At 44.9% G+C, this 25,082-nt stretch overlaps 2 protein-coding genes across 51 annotated transcripts in view; one reads left to right on the top strand and one right to left on the bottom strand.

Annotated features, from left to right (window-relative positions):
- The first annotated feature begins 6,963 nt into the window (after positions 1-6,963).
- On the top strand, positions 6,964-11,038 carry LOC144893660 (uncharacterized). The gene is made up of 3 exons (XM_078784740.1): positions 6,964-9,431; positions 9,832-9,901; positions 10,593-11,038. The coding sequence occupies exons 1-3, from the start codon at positions 7,032-7,034 to the stop codon at positions 10,736-10,738; spliced, it is 2,616 nt and encodes an 871-aa protein (XP_078640866.1). The 5' UTR covers positions 6,964-7,031; the 3' UTR covers positions 10,739-11,038.
- The window catches only part of LOC137426010 (DNA repair protein RAD51 homolog 2), a 36,352-nt gene continuing 21,984 nt past the window's right edge, over positions 10,715-25,082 (bottom strand). For 14 of the 50 annotated variants that reach the window (XM_078784746.1, XM_078784744.1, XM_078784749.1 and 11 more), the window contains 2 exons: positions 13,396-13,505; positions 10,715-11,138 (listed from right to left, as the gene is read on the bottom strand). The gene's annotated coding sequence lies outside the window, so the exon portion shown is untranslated. Of the gene's footprint in view, positions 11,139-11,441; positions 11,745-12,489; positions 12,722-13,340; positions 13,506-25,082 lie in introns of all 50 variants that reach the window. The other 36 variants (XM_078784774.1, XM_078784773.1, XM_078784777.1 and 33 more) reach the window with 9 other exon arrangements.

The raw sequence follows: 25,082 nt of genomic DNA, 5'->3' as shown, positions 1-25,082 counted from the left end.
ATCAGTGTGTGTACCAACCATCGGAGGAACGTTAAGCCAGAGGACCCGTCTACCAGCACTCGTTTCTCACAAAGAGGAGGCGAGTTATCACCAGCATTCTGAACAAATCACAAATTGCTTCCCAAACCCTCTTGCAAAACTGCCCTTGGTCACCAAAACAATATGACCAGTAGGAGTTCAATGGGGGCTTCATCCTGTGTCCAGTGGATTGAAAACGGGCTGATGGATGATGGATGATTGATGATGGTGATGAAATGCATCTTGAAAAGTTGGGTCTAAACCCTTTTCTAAAACGGATGATAAAGTTTCCCCGGAAAAAAAAATTCACAAACATCTTGTTTTTTATGTCACCAAGTTTTCGATTTTGTAAGCGAATTGTAAAAATATTGTTTAGTTTAATTTAAAATGTAATAAACGTTTCTCCTGTCCCTGCCCTTGTCCATGTCCATGGATGTTCCAGATCGATGCTGTGGAGGGAGCAATGATGTCCCGAGTTTGGGATGTCCTGGTGGTCGCAATTGCGATGTTATTGTTTGCTGGAGTTAAATCATTTGAACCATCTTCCTGGTTCAAGAGGAAGAGCCACAAAACAAAGCCCCGCACTCAGTGGTGAGGAACACAAGTGACGTTTAAATCAATGTTTTACTTTCTATCAATATTTTCATCCAAGGGGACAAGATAGCTCAGGAATTTAAAATGAATTGACGTTGAATTTTTACAAATAACTAGCAAAGGATCGACCCTCTGGTGGGTCGAGTTTGCACATTACTTGCTGAAAAAGAACAGTCGGTGTTTTCCAAGAAAACTATAGAGCTGTTTGTGTGGTCTGTTTTATGGGACTTCAAAAGGGTTAAGGGTCTTAAGTGTGTCAGGGTTGCAGGAGTTCTAAATGGTCTTTGGGGTCGTCAATGTTCTTAAAGGGTTTTGGGTTCCAAAGGGTCTTCAGGGGTGCAAATCGAAAGAGGTCCAAGGGGTCCAAAACAACAACAACATGCATTTTAAGGCCATTTTCCCGGTCAGAGCGGGGGTTAGCCTTGCGGTCCCCATGACAATCTTCTCCATTTTGCCCTATTTTCTGCATCTCTCCTTGTTAACCCCCTTGCTCGCATTTCTTCTTCCACCATCTTCAGCCAAGTCTTTCTCGGTCTTCCCCGTCCTCTACTTCCTTCTACATTCATTTCCATCACTCTTCTCAACCAGTCGCTTTCATCCTTCCTTAACACATGGCCAAACCATCTCAACCTGTTCCTCTTCGAAGCATCAATCACAGGCTCTATTCCCATCATCTTTCGCAATTCATCATTTGTCTTCCTCTCTCTCTCTCTCTCTCAACGATACTCCGCACACCCACCGAACCATTTGCATTTCCACCCTTTCCAGCCTTCGTTGCTGCTCTACGTTCATGACCCATGTCTCGCTCCCATAAATCATAACACTTCTCACACATGCAGCATACACCTTTCCCTTCAGCTTCAACGCCACTCCCCTCCTCATCAGCACGCCACTCAGTTCCCGAAACTTCTTCCATGCACATCTCACTCTAGCAACCGTTGCCGCGTCTGATCCACCTTCTCCATTCAGCATGTCTCCGAGGTAGCAAAATGTTTCCACACCTTCCAGCTTCACGCCATCTCCAAGATCCAACTCAACATTTCCTCCATCTGCAGCTCCCTCTGTGCACACCTTACATTTGAATGTAGCTGCCACACTGGTTAATGATCCTCTCAGACCACTACATTTTTGATGAACCCACTCAGCGCACATTGTACATTGAATGGAGTTCACTCCGACACCCTTCCTGCACACAGCACGTGGCCACTTCCCAGTTCTTTCCACCTCACCACATACTTTACCACTTGCCATCACCTTCGTCTTTCCGATATTCACCTTCAGACCTTTTGTCTCCATACATTCCTTCCACTTGTTCATCTTTTCCTTCAGTCCATCCATACTTTCCGCCATCAACACCAGATCATCTGCATACAACTCCCATGGTAAACCCTCCTTTACGTTCTGAGCCAGCACCTCCATCACAGCTACAAATAGTCGTGGACTGAGTACAGACCCCTGATGCACTCCCACCTTCACCTCAAACTCACCACTGTTTCCGTCCTTCGTCCTTACAGCTGTGCGTGCTCTTTTGTACATTGCCATCACAACTCTGATCAACCATTCCTCCACTCCTAACTTCCTCAATGCCCATGTCACTACTTCGCGTGGAACCCTATCGAATGCTTTCTCCAGATCAACAAACCTAAGAAAGAACGTCTTCCTCTTCATGTACTTCTCCTGCAACTGCCTCACAATAAAAAGCGCGTCTGTCGTTTCTCTTCCTGGCATAAATCCAAACTGCATTTCGTCGATCTTCACTTTCTTCCTTATCCTCCTCTCCAACACCCTTTCCAATACCTTCATTCCATGCTCCAATAACTTTATCGCTCGATACGAGCCACAGTCCAGAGGGTCCCCTTTCCCCTTGTATAGACGGACGAGGGTACTCAGTTCCCAATCCACTGGAATGCGGCCTTCTTTCACCACCAGATTGCAGATCTCTGTCATTCTCTTCACACCCCAACTTCCTGCTGCCTTCAACATATCTCCCACAACTCCCGTCGGCCCTCCCGCTTTTCTACTCTTCATTGCTTTTATCGCTTCCTCAACTTCCTTCTCAGTTATCTTCTCTGCCGGTCCTAAAACTGGGTTACTCTCTATGTTGCCATCCCATTCATTCTCTGCATTCATCAGCATTTCCACATATCTCTTCCATCTTCAAACTTGTACATGTGCAGAACCAAATTTGCAAACAAAGCGGCCGGATCTGAACCCATGGGTATGCCCACTGTCTGCTAGAGTATCTTGGGATCTGAACCCATGGGTATGCCCACTGTCTGCTAGAGTATCTTGGGATCTGAACCCATGGGTATCCCCACTGTCTGCTGGAGTATCTTGGGATCTGAACCCATGGGTATGCCCACTGTCTGCTGGAGTATCTTGGGATCTGAACCCCTGCGTATGCCCACTGTCTGCTAGAGTATCTTGGGATCTGAACCCATGGGTATGCCCACTGTCTGCTGGAGTATCTTGGGATCTGAACCCATGGGTATGCCCACTGTCTGCTGGAGTATCTTGGGATCTGAACCCATGGGTATGCCCACTGTCTGCTGGAGTATCTTGGGATCTGAACCCATGGGTATGCCCACTGTCTGCTGGAGTATCTTGGGATCTGAACCCCTGCGTATGCCCACTGTCTGCTAGAGTATCTTGGGATCTGAACCCATGGGTATGCCCACTGTCTGCTGGAGTATCTTGGGATCTGAACCCATGGGTATCCCCACTGTCTGCTGGAGTATCTTGGGATCTGAACCCATGGGTATGCCCACTGTCTGCTGGAGTATCTTGGGATCTGAACCCATGGGTATGCCCACTGTCTGCTGGAGTATCTTGGGATCTGAACCCATGGGTATGCCCACTGTCTGCTGGAGTATCTTGGGATCTGAACCCATGGGTATGCCCACTGTCTGCTGGAGTATCTTGGGATCTGAACCCATGGGTATCCCCACTGTCTGCTGGAGTATCTTGGGATCTGAACCCATGGGTATGCCCACTGTCTGCTGGAGTATCTTGGGATCTGAACCCATGGGTATGCCCACTGTCTGCTGGAGTATCTTGGGATCTGAACCCATGGGTATCCCCACTGTCTGCTGGAGTATCTTGGGATCTGAACCCATGGGTATGCCCACTGTCTGCTGGAGTATCTTGGGATCTGAACCCCTGCGTATGCCCACTGTCTGCTGGAGTATCTTGGGATCTGAACCCATGGGTATGCGCAATGTCTGCTGGAGTATCTTGGGATCTGAACCAATGGGTATGCCCACTGTCTGCTGGAGTATCTTGGGATCTGAACCCATGGGTATGCCCACTGTCTGCTGGAGTATCTTGGGATCTGAACCCATGGGTATGCCCAATGTCTGCTGGAGTATCTTGGGATCTGTACCCATGGGTATGCCCACTGTCTGCTGGAGTATCTTGGAATCTGAACCCATGGGTATGCCCACTGTCTGCTGGAGTATCTTGGGATCTGAACCCATGGGTATGCCCACTGTCTGCTGGAGTATCTTGCGATCTGAACCCATGGGTATGCCCACTGTCTGCTGGAGTATCTTGGGATCTGAACCCACGGCTGTCTGCCGGAGTATCTTGTTGCCAAATGTAAAGAAACTGTTGTTTAGCAGAAATCGAATACTTTCTTTGTTTACTTTTTTTTTAACTGCATGAATATTGATTATTATCCTTTACAGACCAGTGTGCTCTGTTTTGATATACATTAATGTATACCATATTACCTCCTGCAAATGCTTTATCTATTGCTCTGTGCAATGCGGTTACTAGCTTGTCATGTGGAATGTTTGTGTACAATGTGGAAAATCAAAGGTTGAAAGACATTTTGCTTTACCCTTGTTATTAATGTTGTGGACACTGTCGATTACCAGTTTGGAATTGTCAACGATCCAGAATTTCTTAATACCAGATTAAAACTTCACTTTTTCATGGTCGTTTTTAAAGCATTTATAGATTCGTTTCATTGCCGCTGTAATACTGCCCGACAAAGGTTTCAAACTACATTCTCTACTTGCGATGATGAACCTCATCTTACAAGGGTGTTTGTGCATTTTTGGGATCCAGTAAATGAATGGTAATTTATGGTGTTTATCCGGAACTAGCAGTCTTCTCACCGTTGAGTGATTTGTATGGTGTTGTATCAAGTCTGCTTTGTTGTCGTTACTTATTTTGTAGGTCTTTGAAATTCCCGTGTCGAAGCACAATTCTTCCAAAAGTGTTTGAATGTAGAATGTTTTACATACAAATGCAATATTATTATTTGCTTTGTCAATTGGAACAATAACACATTGTGTTTGAAGCTGCCTAAAGCAATCAGGTGCCTCTGGATTGTTTAAAATTGCCTTTGGATTATCGATTCGAACTTTTTTTTTCAAATCAACAACTCTCCTTTTCACATGTTTCTCTACCTCCTCCAACCATAAAGCCATTTGTGTGTTTGGTACTTTGTGTTCATCAATTTGTTGTTTCATCCATTCACCCAGTCCCATCATTGTAAGTTCCATTGCTTTATTACAGTTTATTCCTTTATTTTCTCTATAATTTGGTCCTTTTGTAAGTAATGCACGTAATCTTTTATCTTTTACTATTCTGAGATCACCTGTGATGACGTGTTTATGATGTGGATCTTTGAATGCGGAATGTTCACAATTACAATGACGTGTGTTATTTAACCATTCCTCCACATCTATAGATTGTACAGTGTCCTTGTAGTTGAAGATCTTTCCCCGAATTGAATTTACCAAAATGTACACAACTCTTGGTCGTGTTGTATTGTTTCTGGAAGTTTAGTCCACACTTCCTTATGTTGAAGTATTTTCTCTATATTTATCATTTCCATCCCTTTGTTATCAAACATAATTTTGATGACATCATTGTCTTTTCTACGATTCACTTTTTTTAGGTTTCTCTTTGTACATTTTATGATCAATCATGTCCAGAATTGCTTCCATGTGTTGGATTGGGAGTTCCTCTTGATCGTCCTCTTCCATTTATCTGTTCACGATTTGCCAAACTTCTTTCAGTTTTTTTATTATTAAGGGATTGATCTTAATTCTGCTGTTGTTACACACACACACACACACACACACACACACACACACACACACACACACACACACACACACACACACACACACACACACACACACACACACACACACACACACGAAACAAACACTTAAAACAGCCACCGTCACTTGCCGGGATACTCTGGATACCAGCGACGTCATAACAATGGCGCTGTTTTTCTCACTGTACTCAACAGTGCCTTTCCTTGAGGAATTTCCTCCTCCTCATCGATGCAAACTGATGGGCATTATCAGTGCCCTATCCTTTTCAAGCAAGGAAGCAGCACGTACCATTTTAAAAGTCTTTGGTGTGACTTGAACCGGTCCAAACCAGATGGGTATTTTTTGGAGACACCATCTCCTTACTGGATTTCCATTGGCTCCCTATGGGAGCTCATCCGCTCTTTGCCAGGTGTTGTTTTTGGTCCTGTCTCGGTGTCACAGTCACCCTCCCCACTAACAAAGCCAGTGATGGGTGTCCGTTTCGTCACCGATAACCTGACCATGCGGCAGGAAGCACTGGCTTTCATATTACCAGTGGCAGTCCCAAAAGACTGACCTGACCGAAACCTGATTTCCGTTCCAACAGGACAATGACCCCAAACATAGAGCCAAAGCAACACTGGAATGGCTTTAGAACAATAATGTGAAAGTTATTGAGTGGCCCAGCCAAAGCCCAGCCATGAATCCCATTGAGAATCTGTGGAAAGATTTGAAGATTGTTCTTCACCGACGCTCCCCATCGAACTTGGCAGAGCTTGAGCAAATCTTCAAGGAAAAATGGGAGAAACTCCACAAATCCAGATATACAAAGCTGATACATTCATACCCAAGAAGACTCGAAGCTGTAATCACTGCCAAAGGAGCTTCTACGAAGAAGTGACTCACGCGATGTAAATTTGATATTTCTGTATTTCCTTTTAAATTATTTTGTCGACAATTTAAAAAAAAGACACTTTGATATTATGGGGTATTATGTGCAGATCAGTGACAAAAAAAATCTCTATTTAATCCATTTTGAATTCAGGCTGTAACATAAAATGTGAAAAAAGTCAAAGGGTGTGAATACTTTCTGAAGGTAATGTATCTCGTTTGGTATCATGCATTTCGTCTGGTTGAATGTTGAACTTTGCCTGCATGCGGAGCTTTTCAAACGCAGCGTGGAAAGCTCCCGCCGGAAACGGGGGACAGTTGAATGTGCGACCATATAAATACATGGGCAGATGCCACACTTCACATTATATTTATATTAATAGATACCGCACTTGATTTTAGCTCAAACTGACAAGTACCGTCTTTGTTTCTTGCAGTTTTCGATGTGGCCGGAGACATTTGCAGAAAAAAATGGGGAAGAAAGAGCAGCCATTGCCTGAGGAGGTTCAAGAAAAGGAAGTAATGGAGATGCAGGAAGTAAAGAAACAGCTGGATCGAATAATAAAAGAAAGAAATGCATTGTTAGTTAAACAAGAATTGCAGGAACAACAATTAGAGCGAAAAAAGTTGTGGCTGAGAGAGAAAGAAAAAGTGCAGGAAAGGCGTGAAAAGTTGTCACGAAAAAAAGAAGAGCTGAAAGAAAGAAAGCGATTAGTTCAGCTCAGAGAGCAAGAGGTGCAGGAAAAGGAGGTGCAACATAGCTATGAGGAAGAGGTATGGATGAAAGAGAAAGAAAAGCAGAAGAAAACAGAGGAAGAACAGCAAATGAAAAGCAAGGAAGAGGAAATGAGGAAAACAGATGAGGAAGAGCAGATGAAAAGGCATGATGAAAAGCTAAAGGAAAGAAAGGTGGCAGAGTGGAGGCAAATCCAACTGGAAGATCAGAAAGAACATGCGGAATTTGTACAATGGAAGGAATCGGTATGTCAGGAGCATACACGAAGAATGCTTGAGATCCGACAAAAAGAGCAAGAAGTTCGAAAGAGTGAGTGCATAGTGGAGGAATTAGAGAAACAGATTTGGAAAAAGGGAATGGAGTGCGAACAACTGCAGGCTCAATTCGAAAAAATGAAGGCGTTAAAAGAACCGGAGATAAAGCATAGAGAGCTTGAGACACGCCGACAAGAGGAAGAGGTCAGCGAACGAGAACGGGAAGTTGAGAGAAGGGAGAAAGCGGTACACCGAAGAGTGGAAGAGGATCGTGTGCGACAAGAACAATTTGTAGAGACAAAGACAAGAAAAGAGGAAGAATTGTTGTGCAGAGAGCAAGAGGCACATCGACTGGAGCAAGAGATTTGTAAAATGGAAAACGATGCGCTTGCACGGGAACACGAGGTTTGGCAAAGTGAGCAAAAGCGAAGAGAACAGGCAAAACACACGGTGACGGATCAGGGAATAAAAGATCCGTTTGAGAAATTTAATGAGATGAAAGAGGAGGTAGAAGCAAGTGTTGGTGGAGAGGAGGTGGAAGCAAGTGTTGGTGTAGAGGAGGTGGAAGCAAGTGTTAGTGTAGAGGAGGTGGAAGCAAGTGTTGGTGTAGAGGAGGTGGAAGCAAGTGTTGGTGTAGAGGAGAAAGAAGCAAGTGTTGGTGTAGAGGAGAAAGAAGCAAGTGTTGGTGTAGAGGGGGTGGAAGCAAGTGTGAGTGCAGAGGCAGAAGCAAGTGTTGGTGTAGAGGAGGTAGAAGCAAGTGTTGGTGTAGAGGAGGAGGAAGCAAGTGTGAGTGCAGAGGCAGAAGCAAGTGTTGGTGTAGAGAAGGTAGAAGCAAGTGTTGGTGTAGAGAAGGTAGAAGCAAGTGTTGGTGTAGAGGAGGTAGAAGCAAGTGTGAGTGCAAAGGCAGAAGCAAGTGTTGGTGTAGAGGAGGTAGAAGCAAGTGTTGGTGTGGAGGAGGTAGAAGCAAGTGTTGGTGTGGAGGAGGTAGAGGTAGCGGAAGAGGAGGTAGAGGAGGTAGACGAAGAAGCAATTGTTGGTGTGGAGGAGGTGGAAGCAGGTGTTGGTGTAGAGGAGGTGGAACCAAGTGTTGGTGTGGAGGAGGAAGAAGCAATTGTTGATGTGGAGGAGGAAGAAGCAATTGTTGGTGTGGAGGAGGAAGAAGCAATTGTTAGTGTGGAGGAGGCAGAAGCAATTGTTGGTGGAGAGGAGGCCAAAGCAATTGTTGGTGTGGAGGAGGAAGAAGCAATTGTTGGTGGAGAGGAGGCCGAATCAAGTGTTGGTGTAAAGGAGGAAGAAGCAAGTGTTTGTGTGGAGGAGGAGGAATCAAATGTTGGGGTAGAGGAGGAAGAAGCAATGATTGTGCAAACGGTTGGTGAATGGAAACTGCGTCGGCAGCAACTACGGGATGAGAATGCCAAAGAGTTGTTGCGGAATTGGGATGAGAGTCAACGGCTGAAGCAGGAAGAAGAACAGCTGGTGAAAACAAAGGAAAAACTCTTGTTGAAAAAACAAAGAAAGAAGCAAAGGGAGGCAGCAAAGAAAAGTGTGGGAATTGAACAGAAACCCCACGGTGTTGGCAGGACTCATCAACCACAACAGAAGCCTCACCGTGAAGATGGGCTGCAACAGCAGCAACCAAAACAGCAGGAACGGAAGCCTCACCATGAAGATGGGCTGCAACAGCAGCAACTAAAACAGCAGGAATGGAAGCCTCACCATGATTATTGGCAGCAAACACAACCAAAACAACATGTTGTTGAAGGGCTGCAGCAGGAACAGAAGCCTCGCCGTGATTCCTGGCAGCAACAGCAATACCGTGAACAACATGAAGAGCAGCAGCATGGTGTTGAGGTACCCTACCATATTCATGACCTTCAACAGGTAAGCATTCTTCAGGACTTTGGAGAAGTTGGAGTGAACATACAGGTGATAAACACAGCCAACCGAAGATGAACATGATAAGTTGAAATAAATTTGGCACTTCGTCTTTGACAGACATTGCTGTTAATTCTTGCTTTGATGAAGAGGAATATCCTTAATTGTGGAAATAATTGTAATTATAATTTTGCTGGGAAAGTCTAACTTATTGGTTCAGTCATTCCCCATGAAGGATCATTCCCAAGCATTTTAACTCCCCTCGATTGGATTGGATCAGCTAATTCAAGCTTTTCTCGATTACATGTTCCATCAGTGCATTTTCTGATGTGTCCTTTCCTGAACAAGTTATCAAACTGATGAAGACATCAATGTATTTAATCATTCATATTTTGTTTTTCCAAAGGCCCCCCAGAAGAGGCGCCCGTTCCCTCCTCCACCACCCTCCTGCATGAAACCATCGTACAAGTTAGAACGTAAGTCGCCAAGAATCTTGCCTTACATTACCAATTATCCCAAACTTTGTCGACGCTGCACGTTCTTCACCTCCATCGTGTCCCATTTTCTCTGTGCCTCAGAAGTGTTGAAAACAAACGAATATTTTGCTGCGCTCAAAGCCATCCAAGCACCAAACACATCTTCCAATGTGGTGGAAGTCTGGCATGAGTGTTAATGTATCCATACAGAAGCCAAGTGTGCACCTGGATGATCATTAAAATTAATTTTTTGAAAAATTATTTTTTCACAATTCCACTTTCAATCAGTGACAGGTGACTCGAGCTGCCTTCTCCGGAGGAGTTCATCAGGGTTCGCTTCTCGGCCATCAGATGAGGTTTTAATATTTTAAAATTCGTGCAGTAAGTGGGGATGTGTGGGCTCGGCATGAGGCACAGGAATGATGGATCAAGTCGCTTAAATTCCCTTGTAAAGTGACAGAACGTAAACATTCTTCCTCGTCCCGTGGGAGTTGTTGATTAAGAAAATACAAATGTGAAACTGCAGAGAAAAGTGAAATAAAACATGAACTTAAATACAGAAAACGAGGGAGAGGAGAGGCACAGAAAAAGAGATCGATAGATATTCATTCCAGGATTGTGTTCGGAGGCAGCAGAATGATGGAGATTATGGTGACGATGCTGTTGACTGCTTTTGCTGATGTGTGTGCAGCGAAACCAGTCATCGTAATGGCCGCTGGAGACGAAGATGAAATGCTTGGCAGTGACTCTGTCATCTTTCCGCCGTGCAAGCGCTCCAAGAACACAAAAAAAAATGCCAGGTTGATGATGATGGCGAATTCAAAATTTTTTAATTGAACATCAATCTCCAGAACTAAGGTACGATAAACACACGATGGACTCGACTTAATCACTCGAGTCCTTTTTGTGACTTTGTTACTGTACATCACATGTGACTGTTACTGTATTTCATCGACGACTTTATTACCGTACTGTACATTATGTGTGACTTCATTGCTTTAGTTGTGTGTTTTAATTACTGTACATCGTGCATCACTTCATTAATCTAAATGAGGCGTGACTTCGTTACTACTGTCGTATGATGGAGATGATGATGACAATGCTATTGAGTGGTTTTCACTTGCTTTTGTTCATGTGTTGCAGAGGAAAAAGTCATAGGAATACCCAATGGAGAGGAAGATGCAATGTTTGGCAATGGGTCTCTCTCTCATCACTCCACCGAACAAGTGCACCAGGACTAAAAAAAACAAACAAAAAAAAACACGCAGGTTCATTCAAAAAAATTGGGGATCCATCCATAAGCATCTTTCATGTTTCTCTCACCTTGGTTTTCATTTCAACTCTTCCTGAATCACAATCCTGTTCTACGTTTGCTTGAAACTGCTCAAAATATTTCCTGGAGGTCAAGTCCAGCTCCCTTCTAATCAGCAGTCAATATCCTGGGTACCCATCTCACTGAGAACTTTCTCATGCCAGATAAAATTCTAGTATCCGGATCCGATTCTCGGTGAGGATGCACTGATCCATTACTGAGTCTCACCAACGTATCTGCTCATCTTCAGTCATTGGTCAAAAGCTTGTGGACCACGTCAACCTCTTCTGGTGTGGCGGGCTTCGTTGGGACATCAAGATCTTGGCTCAGACTAAGTGCTGTTTCTCTCTCAAATAAATTCAGCTGCCCAGTTGTTGTTTACAGCGGCAAATGAAGGAAGGGGCATCATCTGCCAGTGTTGCCACCATGTCCTCATGGATTTCCTTTGGACCTTTCGTATGGAGTTACAATGATTGATTATTACTCTGATTTCACACTTTTCCATTGACCGACATGTTGAGACTTCTGGTCCTGTGAAAATAAAGAAAAGTGCGTTTTAAAATAAACTAGAACTGCCACTTCATAACTGCTGGCAGTGATGACCGGTTTACTCCGCCTTCCCGCTTTCATACAATCCCACTTTCATTGGACGTGCTTTGATACAAACTCCCCTTCAATACAACCCAGATACACACACACACACACACACACACACACACACACACACACACACACACACACACACACACACACACACACACACACACACACACCCCCCACATCCCCACCCCCACATACGCACATCCCCACACACACACACACGCACACACACACGCACACCCCCCCCACACACACACACACACACACCCCCGCCACACACACACCCACCACCCCCCCCCCCCACACCCCCCCCCCCACACACACACACCCACCCCCCCCCCCCCCACACACACATCCCACCCCCTCCCCCCCACACATCCCCCCCCCCCCAACACACACATACACACCCCCAAACACCCCCCCAACACACACATACACACATCCTCCCCCCCCCCCCCCCAACACACACATACACACACCCCCACACATCCCCCCCCCCCCAACACACACATACACACACGCCCCCACACATCCCACCCCCCAACACACACATACACACATCCCCCCCCCCAACACACACAAACACCCCCCCCCCCCTACACACACACACACACACACACACACACACACACACACACACACGAAACAAACACTTAAAACAGCCACCGTCACTTGCCGGGATACTCTGGATACCAGCGACGTCATAACAATGGCGCTGTTTTTCTCACTGTACTCAACAGTGCCTTTCCTTGAGGAATTTCCTCCTCCTCATCGATTCCCCGCCCGCCAGGCATTGAAATAATTTCCACAAATACATTCTGCTGTGGTGTCAAGTTGGTGACATCTTCATAATGAAATTTTGCATTCTGTGCAAATTGCCAGAGGAAAGTGGACAAGAGGCCCTTGTTCTTTGTGAGAACAAAAGCAAAGCAATCAATTAGGCTACTGATGCACAATGAGATGGTATTTCGTTTTCAGAAAGATAAATAATTCACAATAACCTTAAGTTGGCTTAGCCCTGGTGTTGGCTTAGCCCTTAACCCTGGTGTTGGCTTAGCGGTTAGGGTGCCGGCTTGGGATCCGAGGATCCTGGGTTCGAATCCCGGTCGATCGCTGAATTAACGCCAAGGGGGTTGACTCAGCCTGTCATCCTTCCGAGGTCGGCAAATTGAGTACCAGCTTGCTTGGATGAATGATCACGATGTGTACCCTGATTTAGAACAGGTACACTGTATCCCTGCGCATCGTAAGAGCGTGACCAAGGGTTGGCGTCAGGAAGGGCATCCGGCCATAAAAACATTGCCTCAAACAGGGAACCATGATTGTCATGGGGCCCGCAAGGCTAACCCCCGCTCTAGCGGGGAAAATGGCCTTAAAACGATCATTCATTCATTCATATTCATTCATTCAACCTTAAGGAATGTCGTGTTGACAGAAAGCACTGCAACAATAACTGTAGCAGACCAATTAGGAAAAGTTCATTCATCGTTACTGAAGTAGAAGCTATGTAGTCATCTGCAGACTTACGAGAGAGCCAACGCATTATTATTATTTTCCGAATTGATGCAACTTCTATTCCGACCTGCCGCTGCTGGGTATTCAGAAACCGGAGAACAAGTCTCGTATTAGCACTGTGGCCCCATGATGCGCCCAAGGCTGCGGTCACAAAGGACTCCTCCACTGATGGTTCTTCTGCACAAAATACACACCAAAATTAGAGAAGAGAGTACATAAAGAACAGGCGAAAAGGAAAGGGGAACACACGGCAACAAGGCCATCAGAAAGCGATCCAAATCGGTACCAAAGAAACTTCTTGTTTGCTTTGCCTGAATTTCTGACTCATCTTACTCCAATTTTTATTTATACAAGAGTCTGACCTCATTAAGGAGCTAATTGACAAACAAGAGAAGGAAAGGAGAAATAATACAAAAACGAATACTCTAACAATGGCCCAGAGAGAAACTGTGGGGTAAGAATTAGTGAGTGGAGAAGGCATTGTGGAGACGTGGATGTGCAAGGGTTAGCACACGAGGTCGTGAGGGGCAGCACATTACAAAGCCTGAAGTGAGGAGAACAAGGTAATGGACACAGCGAGATGATCAGATGAATTCACACAAGGGAGAATATGCGTCATGCTTGAATTGAAAGGAATGTTCCAGGTTCATGATAAATTGCTCACTTTTTTTTCAAGATCTGACAGGAGAGATTCTGCCGCAGCCTTCTGGACAAGTGGTTGAGGAATTATAATGCTGAGAGATGAATCATCTACAAAGTGTTAAAATGAATTTTCTAGTGATGTATGTGAAGGACAGGATTGTTCTCAGAAAACCACCTTGAGGGACACCTGCCTCCAGAGGTACAGCATGGCATAATATTTCATCAAACGCAACCTGGTGCGTGTAACGTCCAGGAAATTTCAACGCGAGTGGAGGAGGGAACACGAGATACCATTAGCCGACAGGAAGGAAATCAGTGCAGGATGCAGGATAGAATATAAAGTGCACACATGATACGTCGTGAGAAGAGCTTGGCCTCTTGTTTGAAATTGAGTGCATTCATTTATGAAGAAGCAATGGAACAATCAAGGGAAGCAAGGAATTTCTCTCCACCTTGGCAGAAGGGAGGTCACATGCTATCAGAGGTTTCCATTGAACGGGACAGGGTGGGTGCAGGAACAGAGATTAGAAATTGTGGCCTTGTCTATAAAGACGGTAAAGGCAGTCAACCCTAACATAAGCCATGTACATAGTGATCCCCATCTCCTATCCTTCAAGTTACTCCCATCCTTCAAGAATGGAAGAACCCATTCGGAGCACGTTCCAAAGATACAGTTGACCAACTGCCACCAAGCTCTTGTCGATGGAAAGAAGCACAGCTGCGAGTTAATGTCTCAGATGGGCCTGGTGTTGAGATCTGGTGTGATTTAGCACAAAGACATGATGGTTGCGAGCTTTATGGGGAAACGTCAGCTTCCTGTTGGTGAGGTCGGCTTTCTTGCAGGAAGGGTAAGCTATTCTTCTGGCAATTGGCTACTGCATCAATCACTGTACCAATGACGATATATATTGACAGAATAGGCAAAGGCAGGAAGGTGGTTTATTGAGAAAAGTGTCGCATGCATTGTCGATACATCCAGAGAAGAAAGAGAGTGGAGCAGTTCGCTGGAGATGGAAGACTGCATGGAAGACTAATCTGCCCGATTAAAATTCCCAACAAGGCAGTGCCCTGGTGACCACCAGATAGATGGACAACTTCAAAAGTGGATGATGGAAGGAGCCATGGGGAGATGAGGAAGAACAATAAAGTTTGGAGATGTTGTAAATAACCTTTTGAAGTTCATGTAATAATTCTTCATCAGCCATTTTAGCACACTTGGACTTTAGTCCGGTGAGCTACTGTGATTGAGTAGTGTCCGTCAGTCAGTCAGTGAGTCTGTAAACACTTCAGTCATTATCGCTTGATCCAAACACACGATTTCGATGAAACTTGGCCACAAGCTTCATATGTGATGCCTAATGAAGGTGTATTTACCGCATCAAAATCTGCGCTTAATAAGGGGATCAATGTGGGTCCAGGTTTGAACCCCCCCCCCAAAATAGGTATTTGCTCTCTTCTCTGTTACATGTTTTGTGTTTCATCCACACCTACCAGTGATTCCCTGGTTCTACCAGGTGAGTGCAGTGGCATTGTCCCCATTTTAAAAAAAATTCAGAAGGGTATTATTGCTCTGACGTTTTACTAAAGTCTCTTGGTATAAAATTTCCAAAGTATCTACACGAGCAAGGAGCACAGGGAACGTTCTATTGCAGGCAGTCGAGTGGGAACTTCAATCACCTCTTCTTGGACAATACAGTATATAGTTCATTATGATATAATAATAATAATAATAATAATACATTTATTTTATATAGCGCTTTTCAAGAAGCCCAAAGGCGCTTTGAAAGAGTACAAAAAACAAGTGCAAAAAGACAAAAATCAATAGGTAAATAATCAAAGCAAAAGGAAGGAGAAGGAGAAGAGATAGTCAGGGGTTAAATGCTGTGGGTTAAATGTTGAATGCAGTGTTGAGCAGGTGGGTCTTGAGTGATGTTTTGAATGTGGGGAGTGAGGAGGAGTCTCTGATGGTGTGAGGTAGTGAGTTCCAGAGGGTGGGAGCAGCGATGGAGAAGGCCCTGTCCCCCCAGGATCTGAATTTGGTCTGGATGGGGGGGGGGGGGGGGGTCAGGAGGTTGGTACCAGCAGAGCGGAGGTTGCGGGTGGGAGTGTGTCTGGAGAGGAGGTCAGCCAGGTAGGATGGGGCCAGGTTATGGAGGGCTTTGTAGGTCAAGAGGAGGATTTTGTACTGGATTCTCTGGGGGATGGGGAGCCAGTGAAGCTTAAAAAGGACGGGGGTGATGTGGTCACGGGTCCGGGAATGGGTGAGTAGACGGGCAGCGGAGTTCTGAATGTATTGGAGTTTATTGGTGATTATTGAGGGTGAACCATAGAGGAGGCTGTTGCAGTAGTCCAGACGGGAGGTGATGAAGGCGTGGATGAGGGTTTCTGCAGCCGTGGAGGAGAGGGATGGACGGAGACGGGCGATGTTTTTCAGGTGAAAGAAGGCTGTTTTTGTGATCTGTTTAGTGTATTTGTCGAAGGAGAGGGTTTGGTCAAAGATGATGCCAAGAATCCGGATGTGAGGGGAGGTGGATACTGGGAAACCGTCGATGTTGAGGGCAAAGTTATGGGTGGATTTGGTGAGCGTTTTTGGGCCAATGATGATTATTTCAGATTTATCATAGTTAAGTTTGAGGAAGTTGATTTGAAGCCAGGATTTTATTTCAGTGATGCAGTTTGTCAGGATAGAGTGGGTGGCGGTGGAGATGGACTTGGTGGAGATGAAAAGCTGGATGTCATCGGCGAAGCAGTGGAATTGGAGACCATGACGGCGGATTAAGTGACCAAGGGGGGACAGGTACAGGATGAAGACGAGGGGGCCAAGAACTGAACCTTGGGGGACACCTTGGGGGAGGGCAGCAGTGGGGCATTTGCAGTTATTGATGGAGATGAACTGGCGTTTGTCAGAGAGGTATGATTTGATCCAAGAGAGGGCAGTGCCGGTAATGTTAAAGGTGGTTTCAAGTCGGGTGAGGAGGATGGTGTGATTGATGGTGTCAAAGGCTGCACTGAGGTCGAGGAGGATGAGAATGTTGAGGTTGCCGGCATCAGAGGAGAGGAGAAGGTCGTTGGTGATTTTGAGGAGAGCAGTTTCAGTACTGTGGTTGGAGCGGAATCCGGATTGGAATGTTTCATACAGGTTATTGGCAGAGAGGTGATGTTTGAGTTGAGTGGCTACAGCACGTTCCAAAACTTTTGACAGAAAGGGTAGGTTGGAGATGGGTCTGAAGTTGTTTAGGGTGTCAGGGTTTAGTCCAGGTTTTTTCAGAATGGGGGTAACAGCAGCAATTTTGAGGGATGGTGGGACAATGCCTGCAGACAGGGAGGAGTTTATTGTTGCAGTGATAAGTGGAGAGAGAGCAGGAAGGGAGGCCTTGACAAAGCTGGAGGGGATGGGGTCAAGAGTGCAGGTGGCAGTTTTCATTCCTATGAGGAGTTCAGAGAGGTCAGTAGGGGAGACTGGGTAGAACTGAGACAGGGGTTGGCAGGATAAGGGGGAGCAGGTGGTTTGAGGGGGAGCAGGTGCGGTGGTGGTTAAGCTGTTGTAGATGTTGTCAATTTTGCTTTGTAAGAATGAAAGGAAGGAGATGCAGTTTTCTCCTGTGAATGACTGGGTGGTGGTGTTCAGGGGGCTGAGGAGTTTGTTTATTGAAGAGAAGAGTGCTTTTTGGTTTCCAGAGCCAGAGTGGATAATTTGAGAGTAGTAGGCGGAGCGGGCGTGGGAGAGGGCATCTTTGTAGTGCTGTAGGTGTTCCTTGTAGGCTTGGGAGTGAATTGTGAGACCTGTTTTATTGCGGAGTCTTTCAAGTTGGCGAGCACGAGTTTTCATCAGGCGGAGTTCAGGGGTAAACCAGGGAGCAGAATGGGTGAAAGAAACTGTTTTGGTTTTTATAGGTGCAAGCTGGTCAAGGCAGGAGGAGAGAGTGTGGTTGTAGTAGTCAGTGAGGTCAGAAGGGGTGTGGAGGTCAACGAAGGGAGAATTGGACATTTTTTCATTTTTTCAGGTGGATGAGAATGAGGTTGGTGAAAGAGCGTTTAGCTTACGGAAGTTGATAGTGCGATAATGCCTTGGTGCTGGGGTGGGGATGTTGATGGTCATAGTGATGGCTAAATGGTCAGAGAGGGTGAGGTCGGAGCCAGAGAGATGGTGCAAAATTAATCCAGTAGAGCAGACAAGGTCCAGAATGTGCCCACGGTTATGGGTAGGAAAGTTGACATGTTGAGTGAGGTTAAAGCAGGTGAGTAAATCAGTGAAGTCAGTGGTTATTGTGGAGTCAGTGGAGTCCATGTGGATATTGAAATCACCAAGGAGGAGGATTGAGGGGGAGAGGGAACAGAGCTGGGTCAGAAAGTAGGAGAAGTCAGACAGGAATGATGGGTGTGGTTTAGGAGGGCGGTAGACGACAGCCATGACTGACTGCGTGTGACCAGAGAGTTTAAAAGCCAGGTGTTCAAATGGTGGAGCAGATGAGATGGAGATGAGGCTGGTCTTGATGTCCTGTCGGTGTATTACGGCAATTTCACCACCTCGGCCCTCCGAGCGTGGTTTATTGATGTATGAATATCCATTGGGTGTAGTGAGGTTGAGTGAGAAGTAGTCCAGAGGTTGTTGCCAGGTTTCAGTGAGACAGAGAAAGTCCAGTTTATTATCCAGAATGTAGTCGTTCAGGATGAGGCCTTTGTTGTTGAGGGACCGGGTATTGAACAGAGTGAGCTTCATGTTTGTTTGTACGGTGGGGATGAACTCAGGTGATTTAGCCAGGGTTTGCAGACAGGAGGTGCGATCGTGTGCGTTGCTGTGACCAGGTGCGCTGGGACGATGAGTGGGAGTGCGCTGAGCCGACCAGAGTATGGGAATGAAGTGACCTGTTTGTAAGTAAACAAACTTACGACCAGAGCCTCTATGAATATATCTGGGTCGTCGCAGGAGTCCGTGGTATTCGATTGCAGAGATGCATGATGGAGTGGAGTAATTGTTGAGCAGAGGTAGCCTTGCAGCGGAGTACCATAGAGCCATGTCAGGCAGGAGCGAAGGGGACGAGGACAAGGCCAAGGTCAAGGAGGACGAGTAGGCCTTGCCAGTGGAAGCGGCTTGCCAGAAGCGGCGAGCAAGACAGTAAAGGCCGAAGCGGCAGACGAGCGCAGGACAGTTCGGGAGCGGGCCTGAGGCAACGGTGGAAGAGCCGGGCAGGCGAAGCCAGGAGCAGAGCCGGGACCGAGCAGAGAGCAGACCAACGGCCAAAAAGCCGCCACGGCCACCAGAAAGGCAGACTATGTACAATGACCCAGTCGGAGAAGCGGCGAGCAAGAGAGTAAAGGCCGGAGCGGCAGACAAGGCACAGGACAATCCGGGAGCGGGCCTGAGGCAACAGTGGAAGAGCCGGGCAGGCGAAGCCAGGAGCAGAGCCGGGACCGAGCAGGAAGCAGACCCAACGGCCAAAAAGCCGCCACGACCACCAGAAAAGCAGACTATGTACAATGACCCAGTCGGAGAAGCGGCGAACAGGTAACGCCAGCGTCCTCTCCAGACCGGACCGGAAGCGGCACTCCAATCATGAGATATGGCTTGAAAAACGAGATTTCATTGTTATATTTACATCCAACACCGAAGGTGGAAGGAGGTCATGTTTTCACCCCTGTCTGTTTGTCTGTGAGCAGGATATAGTTGTGAGCAACCCTAACAAAATATCTCAAAAGGTTATGGATGGATTCGGATGTAACTTGGACAGGTTGGGTGTGTGACAATGATGAAGTGCTTAGATTTTGGTGAAGATCCAGACCTGCATCCGGATATTAGAATTTCTAGTGATTCTACTCCATTGTGAGATAGGGCCAAAAACGAACGTAGCACAATATCCCAAAAAGTTTGTGACGGATTTGGGCGAAACTAGGCGGATGAGTTGGTTGGGTGACAAGAACAAGGTGATTAGATTTTGGTTAAGCTGCGGATGCAGATCTGGCCTATCAGAGGAATACAAAAGGTAAACCGTTCAGCCTGGCACATGTATGCACTCTGAGTGCCTGTTTTATTTACACCTGTTACTCTCTTTGTGTTTCTCCTCTTCTTTCCTGTAAAAACGGTTCAGTTCTCGAGGATAATTGACCCACGTCTTTTTTTCCATCCTCCCCTTCGTTCTTTGACTTCCGATGCTTGATCCTGCTGATTCAACTCTGGGCCCATTCATTCCACAACATAATCCCCACTCACCGCCAACCACAATTCCTTCCCTCTTTTGCTCTAAATAAGGATTAACATCAACAACGCTAGCTTCACCTCACTTCTCACTTGTCTCAACTTACTCTTCTCAGCTTTGTTGATCAAATTAATCGTTTAACTTGTCTGCCGCTGCAGACCAACGTGTCTTCACAGAAACTAGATTCCATTGTTATTTTCATGTCCTATTTCATAAAACTGCCAGAAAAAAAATGTTCACACTGGAATTAGCGACTAGCAAAACGTTAAAGTTGAATGAAGCACAGAAGTAACCTTTTTGTGAACGGGTTGGAATTTTGCGTTACTTTCTTGTATTATTTCTTCCTATTTCATGGTACATGTTATGCCGACTCTTCTTCAAACAGAAACACGGTTCCTACTGAATTATTCAGTCCATACCAAATCGTGGGAAAACAAACGAGGAGTATGATGGCATTATTGTGCAGGCGACACCTAAATTCAAATTAGAAGGTGCATCTCCGTCATTTTAACCACCCAGTGGTGATCAGTCCAGGCTTGGCACTGCGGTTTGAATTGCTGTTGTACAGGTCGAAATTGGAAGAAAATAATAAAATTACTTTGAAGCACAAAAAGTGCGGCACAAATTAAATAGCAATAAAACGTGTTGTTAACTCAGCAAAAGAACTGTAACTGACTTGAGGTGTTCTGAAACATGCAGGGCCGGATGCGCACTTGAGGTCAAGCCTTGGCGTGTTTGTTCCCACGTGGTGTATTACATGTTTGGGCGTTTTGGCAAGCGGCTTTGGGAGGTCGAGTGATAATGTATAACGAGCCGAAACCCGTGGAACATCCACGGAAGGGAGGATGTGGTGTATGGATAGAGTGTACCATTATGGGTGGCATAGGGGATTTGCTTGTCCGAGTAAGAGTGAGGAAGAAAGATGAGAATGAAGAGTGCGTATATATGGATGGCATAGGGGATTTGCTTGTCCGAGTAAGAGTTAGGAAGAAAGATGAGAATGAAGAGTGCATATATGAACAACGCTCGCCGACACCGGCACAAATGCATGCTCTGGATTGTCCACTCAGTGGATGGCTTGCTTTCGCCTTCGCCTGTCCAATCAGCGGACGGCTTGCTTCGCTTTCGCCCAGCAGACGCCAATACGATGGCGTCGTAAGATGGCGTCGTATCGGCAGTTAATCGGATGCTTTTGGGCCCCAACGTCGGCTAATTCAGATTTTTCGAGTTTGGCTGTATGTGATAAACAAAGAGCGCGGTTCGTAGATCGTAAATCCATTAGTGCCGTGGGCATCGGGTCACTGCGTGCGGCGTAAAAGGGATAACAAAGTCGAGTCCCTTACGCTATTATTATATAGATGATTGTAAAACTGAAACGATCGTGTCGAAAAATAGTGTGTGTGCAATAGTGTGTGTGCAAAATAGTGCAATTACATCCGCCTCATGGTTACTACCCCACTCACAGGAAGTGAAAAGCGGGGTTAAGCGATTGGTTCAGTTCTGTGTGTCCATTTGTCCACAAATGTAAATTTATGATTGAGGAACAACTTAATTTCAATTGAAAAAGTTATATGTTGAACATGAATCAGAACATGAATCGGAAAATGAACCTATTGTTTCGTAGTACTTTGGCTCAGAATGGTCCCGATCGCACGTGCGCAGAGAGGAGTGAGATAAATTTTAAGTGGTGAAGCCTCTTCAATATTTGGCTCTGCCTGTCCATCCATCCCATCATAAATGAAGAAGAAGAACCTTTCTAACCCATGGTGTTAATTTTTGAGGGTTCTTAAGTGTAATTCTAAAGGGTTCTTCTAAAGGTTAATTCTACAGTGTAATTCTAAAGGTTAATTCTAAAGGGTATTTATGAAGGTTAATTGTCCCCCGTCGCACCGCGGAGTGAAAGGGGGACTATGGTTTTCCCCTCCGTCCGTGTGTGCGTGCGTGCGTCCGTGCGTGCGTAAGCGAAGGACCGAATTCTAATTTGGTGTGCAGGTGCAACCCACGTTAAAATCCAAGATGGCCGCCACCATGTATGTCTGACACCACGTATGTCTGAACCTTGTGAGCGGAATATCTTGAAAAATAAGCGAAGTACCAACTTCTAATCTGGTGTGTGGGTGTATCTAGGCATAAGGAAGAACGCTATTGAAAATTTGATTGCCACGTCATAATCCAAGATGGCCGCCATCATATATATTTCTGAACCTTGTGAGCGAAATATCGTGAAAAATAAACGAACTACTAACGTCTAATCTGGTGTGTGGGTGTATCTACGCATAAGGAAGAACGCTATTGAAAATTGGGTCGCCATGTCAAAATCCAAGATGGCCGCCGCCATTTATGTCTGAACCTTGTGAGCGGAATATCTTGAAAAATAAGCGAAGTACCAACTTCTAATCTGGTGTGTGGGTGTATCCAGGCATAAGGAAGAACGCTATTGAAAATTGGGTCGCCACATCAAAATCCAAGATAGCCGCCACCATGTATGTCTGAACATTGTGAGCGGAATATCTTGAAAAATAAGCGAAGTACCAACTTCTAATCTGGTGTGTGGGTGTATCCAGGCATAAGGAAGAAGGCTATTGAAAATTGGGTAGCCACGTCAAAATCCAAGATGGCCGCCACCATATTTGTCTGAACCTTGTGAGTGAAATATCTTGAAAAGTAAACGAACTACTAACTTCTAATCTGGTGTGTGGGTGTATCTACGCATAAGAATGAATGAATGAATGATCGTTTTAAGGCCATTTTTCCCTGCTTGAGTGGGGGTTAGCCTTGCGGCCCCATGACAATCATGGTTCCCTGTTTGAGGCAATGTTTCTCTGGCCGGATGCCCTTCCTGACGCCAACAAGAGGAACGCTATTGAAAATTGGGTCGCCACGTCAAAATCCAAGATGGCCGCCTTGCGTCTTCCACTTTGTCAACTCACATCACTTCAACGACGGGGGACCAAGGCGTAACGCTTGTTCCAAAGGGTAATTATAAAGGTTAATTCTAAAGTGTAATTATAAAGGTTAATTCTCAAGGGTAATTCTTAAGGTTAATTCTAAAGGTTAATTCTAAAGTGTAATTCTAAAGGGTTCGATATAGTAATTCTAAAGGGTAATTCTAAAGGGTAATTCTAAAGGGTAATTCTAAAGGTTAATTCTAAAGGTCAATTCTAAAGTAATTATGAAGGCTGATTCTAAAGTGTAATTCTAAAGTGTAATTCTAAAGTGTAATTCTAAAGTGTAATTCTAAAGGGTAACTCCCAAAGGGTAATTCTAAAGGGTAATTCTAAAGGGTAATTCTAAAGGGTAATTCTAAAGGTTAATTACAAAGGGTAATTCTAAAGTGTAATTCTAAATTGTAATTCAAAAGGGTAATTCTAAAGGGTAATTCTAAAGGGTAATTATATTTTTTTTTAAATAACCACCTTTAGAGGCCATTTTTCCCCGCAATGCGGGGGTTGGCCTTTTTTGGGGACCGTGGTTGTTGTTGTTTTTCGGTCCCCTTTTTGAAGCAATGTTTTACGGCCGGATGCCCTTCCTGCCGCCAACCCTTTTTGTCGCCTTTTACGACAAACAGGGAATTACCAGTGAACTGGTACTCAATTAGCCGACCTCGGAAGGATGACAGGCTAAGTCAACCCCCCTGGCATTAATTCAGCGATCGACCGGGATTCAAACCCAGGATCCTAGGATCCTAAGCCGGCACCCTAACCGCTAGCCCAATACCAGGGATCAAAGGGTAATTCTAAGGTGTAATTCTAAAGGGCAATTATAAAGGTTAATTCCAAAGGGTAATTCTAAAGAGTAATTCTAAAGGTTCATTCTAAAGTGTAATTCTAAAGTGTAATTCTAAAATGTAATTCTAAAGTGCAATTCTAAAGGGTAATTCTAAAGTGTAATTCTAAAGTGTAATTCTAAAGGGTAATTCTAAAGGGTTCAATATAGTAATTCTTAAGGGTTATTCGAAAATGTGTAATTCTAAAGGGTAATTCTAAACGGTTCAATATAGTAATTCTTAAGGGTTATTCTAAAGGTTTATTCTAAAGAGTAATTCTAAAGGTTAATTTCAAAGTGTAATTCTAAAGTGTAATTCTAAAGTGTAATTCTAAAGTGTAATTCTAAAGTGTAATTCTAAAGGGTAATTCTAAAGGGTAATTCTAAAGGTTAATTCTAAGGTGTAATTCTAAAGGGCAATTATAAAGGTTAATTCTAAAGTGTAATTCTAAAGGGTAATTCTAAAGGGTTCTAAAGGGTAATTCTAAAGGTCAATTACAAAGGTAAATTCTAAAGGGTTTGATATAGTAATTCTAAAGGGTAATTCGAAAGTGTCCTAAAGGGTAATTATAAAGGGTTCAGAGGGTCATTCTTATGGGTTTTGTTCGTTTCTCGGCTTTGCCTATTCCACATTAAAAATGGCAAACTGAACCGCTTCCTTCGGACACGGGTGCGATATTTAATTTTCTTTTTTTTTAGCATTGTCTGCCTGTCTGGCAGTCAAACAAAATTGAAAATCATTGCAAACAGAAAATTTTGTGTTTAAGGATCTCAAAGGAAACAACAGGCATGAAGAACTAATGTAAAGTGTTAGATAAGGTGGTGTATAAGACCCTGCATCAATGGTGGTAATCTTTCGGATTTTTTTTATTTATTACAACCTTTAAATCTTTATTTTATTTCAATTGAATTAAATACTTCAACAATGCAAAACACAAATTGCCCTTTTCCACTTTCAAAACCCTTCCATTTAGCAGTACTTGGACAAAATTTTACGGCATTTTCGATCATCTCGGCCAATCAAATTTGCCGCTTGTAGACCCCGCTTATATGCTGGTTCCTCAAGACGGCGTGGGGTAAGATGTACTGTGAACTCTCTAGTTTCTAGATGTTGCAAATGTGGAACCTGTGTGGCTCAGCCTAGCATGGAGAA

The sequence above is a fragment of the Myxine glutinosa genome, chromosome 9, assembly GCF_964187855.1.
Source record: "Myxine glutinosa chromosome 9, kmMyxGlut1.1, whole genome shotgun sequence".
Lineage (NCBI taxonomy): Eukaryota > Metazoa > Chordata > Myxini > Myxiniformes > Myxinidae > Myxine > Myxine glutinosa.
The sequence above is the reverse complement of the archived record's forward strand: the minus strand, read 5'-3'. Positions and strand labels throughout refer to the sequence as shown.